This window comes from Crocuta crocuta, unplaced genomic scaffold (genome assembly GCF_008692635.1).
Source record: "Crocuta crocuta isolate KB4526 unplaced genomic scaffold, BGI_CrCroc_1.0 scaffold488, whole genome shotgun sequence".
NCBI lineage: Eukaryota > Metazoa > Chordata > Mammalia > Carnivora > Hyaenidae > Crocuta > Crocuta crocuta.
In genome coordinates this window covers 384,732-390,203 of record NW_027530995.1, presented here as the reverse complement: position 1 = coordinate 390,203, position 5,472 = coordinate 384,732, and the positions used below count along the sequence as shown (strand labels likewise).

General features: G+C 36.1%; 1 protein-coding gene across 1 annotated transcript in view; it reads right to left on the bottom strand.

Annotated features, from left to right (window-relative positions):
* Positions 1-5,472, bottom strand: part of CNKSR2 (connector enhancer of kinase suppressor of Ras 2) — a 231,532-nt gene that overhangs the window by 3,994 nt on the left and 222,066 nt on the right. Inside the window, exons 24-25 of the mRNA XM_077770516.1 lie at positions 3,688-3,699; positions 160-309 (exon numbers count right to left, since the gene is read on the bottom strand). Coding sequence (XP_077626642.1) covers positions 160-309; positions 3,688-3,699 — 162 coding nt within the window. The remainder of the gene's footprint in view (positions 1-159; positions 310-3,687; positions 3,700-5,472) is intronic.

Genomic DNA, 5,472 nt, shown 5'->3' with positions numbered 1-5,472 from the left:
ACTACCTTATAGGAACAGCTCAGCTTCAGGTTCTTCCTGTTTACTTGCCATCCACTCCACCTCCCCATTTTCTATTTCTTCATTTAGAGTATCTGGTAAGCCAATGAGTTCAAGAATGAATCTTTTGAAAGGAATTTCTCCTTCCATTTCATATCTTACCTTTAAAGTGCTTTTGAGAATTCTCAGCCTGTGTAGTTTTTCATTCATCACAGGGTCATTACATCTCTTTATAAATGATAGCTTGTATTCCATCTTGGTTGAAATGCGATGTTCTCCCAGCGGTGACAGACTGGCTTGCTCCTCTGCCCNCTTTATTATATAAAAAAAAAAAAACAACCCACAGCTGCTAGTTATACTGGGTAAAATTTTTAAAATGGTCAAATAATAAGATGTTTGATTATCAAAATACTCTCTTAATAGCAAATCACCATACATATCTTGAGTCCATTAAGTTCAAAGATAGAGTACAAAAGGTACACAACACAGAAACAATCCTGCACATAATTTAATATTTTAACACATTAATGAATATCCCTTATCATTATACTGAGAAGCATAGAAGTGCTGATTAATAGAGCTCTCCTGGTTTAGCAATACTGAATGAGCTGTTTTTTACATTTTTTCCAGACTGCATAAGATGGAATGGTATTCACTGGAGTATATTTGATTATAAAAATCTTCCAACAGTGTACCATAGAAGATTATTAGGTTTCATGTGACTGCCATAGTAATGCCTGCCACATTGTAAATACAGTAAATTATCATAAATTATCATTGAAAATATTGCTTTAAATAAAATGAAATATGAGAATATGTTTATATGCAAATGTAAGGAAAAATCTGGCACATACTAAGAGAAGCTACTTAGCATTGTAAGATCTGGGAAGAAAATACTCCAACTGAGTATTTTGAGAAAAAAAATTAGAGACTGGTCCAGGAAAGGAACATAGATCTATTTGAATAAATCAAACTCCCATCTTTTTTACTGCCTGAATACTGATGTCATATTTTTCTCAACAATGATAAACAAAGATAAACTCAGATTTTGCTTTGAGTAGTAGATAGGATTAGGGCTATATCACATTTCCTTTAATAGAGAGCCAAAGAGTCCTATTTGAGGAATACTAATTATATTGGCTCAAGGAGTAAATATGGAATGTTGTTCCTTCTACCATGGTTCATGTGAATATTTTAGGCTTGCTGACATAGTTAACAAACAAACAAAAAAGACTACCTAACTGCTAATTGATAACAATACTAGTTAACACTTATCTGTGCTGGGCAGATGGGTAAATGATTAACATTCATGATCTTTTTTAATTTTCAGAACAATACTGAGAGTAGATCTATTGGATTTTCAGTTGATAGCAGTGAATCACTTTGCTCAAGGACATACATAGTAAGTGTAAGTGGTGGAGCCAAAATTGCCACTGGGCAGTCTGGGTCCAGAATCCATGATTTTTACAAGAATTCTACACTGCCAATTTTGCCAGTGTTTATTTCAACTGTGTATTTAACAGTAGATGTTGATGAATTTGTGAGGATTCCTTAAAAAGGAGCATTCTCAAAAAATGTTTGAGAGTGTATCTAAAGTGCCCCCCAAATCCATAAACATAGTACCTTAACTTGAAAGGATCACCTTTAGGGTTACAAAATAGCTCCATTTCAGTTTCATACTCAAATTTTGGTGCTGCTGCTGAGGTTAACAACTAATGGTAGGCACGGTTATTGACTCTTCCCATTAGAAAGTTCCTTGTTATCATCAGCACATGTTATCATTAATTCCTCTGTAACGAATTTTTAACTTCCTAATCATGTACCTAAGTTAGAACTATGAAAATAAAAAAAAACCCTTTAAACAACAGTTTTTAATTCTCTGTTGGCTCATCCTTGAATGTCTGCAACACCTAGAGGATTTCAAGGGATGGGTGACAGGAGGACTGCAAAAAGGAGGAATTGCTTTGTGGTTTAAGAGCAAGATCAAAGTAATACAGGGAATTTTGACAGAATGGTTCAGAGTCAGGAAGGCACATAATCATAAGGTCATTCAGAGTAACTAAATGGGAGTTGTAAAAGCAAGGATACATTTGAACAGCATAATTCCATTTCATAAAATCACAGGCCAGGAAAGGACCCCAAAGAATTAGTTAGTAGTCCTCACTCTTTTTGCCTCAGGGCAAGACTGCATCCAAAGCCAGATGTAATTTCATAGTGCCGGAGTGAGTGGGGATGGAAGGCCTGACTGATGTCAATTACAGTAGTTAATGTATCAGGTTGCCTACTGTTTTTCGATTCTTGAAAGGTTGTGAAGAAAAAAAGGGATTCAGATGATAGTTTTAGAATTTAAGGGAGGCAGAAGTATTCTTACATTTTATATAGTAAATTTTTATTTTATGATAACCTTCCATAGTGCCTAATACTGTAGGGAATATGTATTTTGTTTAAAAACATTCTTACCCAGTTTTCTTTCTCCCCATTTCTTAAAGTTTGTCGGATACTAGGCCAGGGAACTGATTTTATTTTATTTTTTTTGGTAAAATTTCAATGTGGTTTTACTTTAAGAAGGGTAAGTAAAGATCTCATGTTAAAAAGTGACAAACATAGCTATTAAATAAATAAAAATGGAAAGCTTTCCCCCCCCTTCTTGCTGTCAAGGGGCAAAAGCATTCAACTGAAGGACAACATAATTCTGCGAAGAATCTGGTTTGACAGCTTTTAAGAAGAATTGAGTAGAGATTTATCTCTGGGCAGCACATTTGAACGAGGAATCACAATGAGACGGAACACAGAAACATTTCCAAGTATATTAATGGAATAGTGTGGCTCCTATTAGAGATAAGTAAGGCTCCCCTCCCCCCAATCCATACACATCATACACATATGCAACACCACAAGACACAGTAGTGGGATGAGAAAGGATGCGGGATTGAAATGCCAGGCTACCACAAAATGCCACCAGTTACTTAACATTTTAAGACTAGACAAAGAGTCCTTTTATTGTCAAAGGACGGGGGTGAGGAGCAAAGTCACATTATAAATCTGATTCACTGTGCTCAACAGTCAAAACAACACAGAACTCAACATTCAAGACAAAAACAGACCTTTATTTTCTTTTATAATTTTCAATTGGTTTCCTTGATTTTTTTTTCTCAGATGAATAGCAATTAAGTCAATTGGAGCTACTGTTGCAGCTGAAAATATGAAAGCACCTTTATTTTCTTCTCATTTTGCCCTCTTCTTCTTCATCTCCTCACTTCTCTTCTGGTTTCTCTTTTTTCAACTTTGGCTTTTCTTCTTCTAGAAGAGCCTTGCTTTGGAAGATGAGGCAAGAAGTTGTTGAATTCTGCTTCCCAATGGACTTCCCTTCAATGTACCAGTTCAGCCATTTCAAGTACTGGCGGAAAACCAGCTTTTTGCAATTTGACATAATGTTTTCTGAAAGTTGGCAGAGTGCAGAAGACCACATGCAAACCACAGGACGCGCATAGGAACCTTCTGCAATTCCTAATGAGGAATTGTATCAGCTGCTACAATGGAATTTTAATTTGTATCCAATTTACACAGGAATTCTGGGCCTATGGCAGGAATAAATTCCCTCCCAAATTTTACTTATGGTTATTTTACAATATGCAAATGATCCTGTGTCAGATGACATACTCTTCCAGTTTTATTAAAAGCAAAGTGAACATATAAATTTTTCTTTCCGGTATAAAATTTCATTGACTGATAGATTGGAGGATCACAATGAAGTTACTGATGGGTTAACTTTTATTCTATGTTGGGGGGGTTCATTTCTGGCTGTGTCCTACTTGGCAAGGTTGAAAGAAGACCCCCTATTGTCTCATTTACACTCTAACTACACTATGAAATGCGGTGACTCTAGGAATGTGGTATCACAATAGCTCACTGTCCGGTGGTCTCAGGTTGCATATGACTTCCAGGTGGCGATAAAGAAAAGTTCAAGGGAAAATATTAGCCAACACAAAATAATACATTGTTGGGACTTTCTTGCAAATGGCTTACTAGCAGATGATAATGCATTTCTCAAACACTAAAAGGTTTTTGGTCGACTGACGTATTTCCTTACATTCATGCTCAGTGGTTTCCAAACTTTTTTGATTGTGCATCTTTACCAGTTAAAACACTTCTGTTGTTGATAACTTACATATATGTATTACTGTATATTAATACATATGCATGTATAAAAAAAGACACAACATAAATTCGAAAGGACGGATTATAAAACCTGAGGAGAAATTCCAATGTTTTTTCTTCCTGTATCTTAATAGCCCTGTACTCTCCTTCAGAGACTGAGACTGTGACTTTCCCAGAGCAGAATACACCTCCCTCTCATTTGCATTCCCCATTCTACCTGGCACAGTCCATTTTACACCCAACGTTTAAAGTGAGTGATGGTTTTCTCTACTTTATACACCAAGTACTCCAAAGAGGGCTCCCTGTCAGGTGACTGTGTACTTTTTCTGACAGTCTATCGTAGAATTCCCTTCATGTTTCTTTGGTGAACGTTAAGGAGAGCAGAATACAGACTTGGAGACCTAAAATTTCATTCTAGTGTCCTCCATGTTTCCCTGACCCTGCAATGACAATGTTGTAGGAGGGTAGAAAATAAAAATAAAACAAAATGAAATGCATATACCAACTGGGCTCTTGAAGAACCAAGCCAACAGCGGATAATCAGTTCTGGTACATGTTTTGGAAGGGAACCGTGCTCTTTTAAAATTGGACAATGATGTCCTCGTGGAAACAGTTGTTCCTTCCACAACACAGCAGGGTAATGCAGAAAGCTGGGAAAAGCTAGGTCACAAGTGGGAGAGAAGGCTGGACATAGCAGCATTAGTCACCAGTCAGATGTGAGAGGCATTCGTCCTTGTGCAGCCGCAGCTGAGGGCGTCACGTATGTGGAGCACTATTCTTGTCATGAAGGGCAATTAACATTTGCATTGAGACTCAGGAATATTTTCTGTGAATACTAATTTACTACCACACCATAATAAACAGCTTATTTATATATAGGTGACAATTAAACATTTAAAGGGTTCAATGTAGACAGTTTTAATGCTTCTAGGTTTTATGCTAAAGATGATTATATATTCAGGAGTTTACACTGTAATTTGAATTGTCTTATAATTAAATATTAGATCTCTTAATTCATGCTTTTATATGAGTACACTAGCTATGCCCACCATTGTAAAACTGGAGGGAGGGCAGTTTGTTATATCAAAAAATAAGCAGAAGATTTTAAAAGCTGGCTTTTACTTGTTGCTTTGTACCCAACCACTTCTTTCATAATTAGAAGTAATTTATATTCTTTTAGGCAAAAGAATGATTCAAATGGTGAAAAAAATGATTTCAAGTGAGAAAAAAAATCTTTCTTTTAAAAAGAACAGCTTGAGAGAATCTTCTTTCTAAAGAACATGTGAAGCCCATTCCAGGAAGAATGACCTTGTGCTT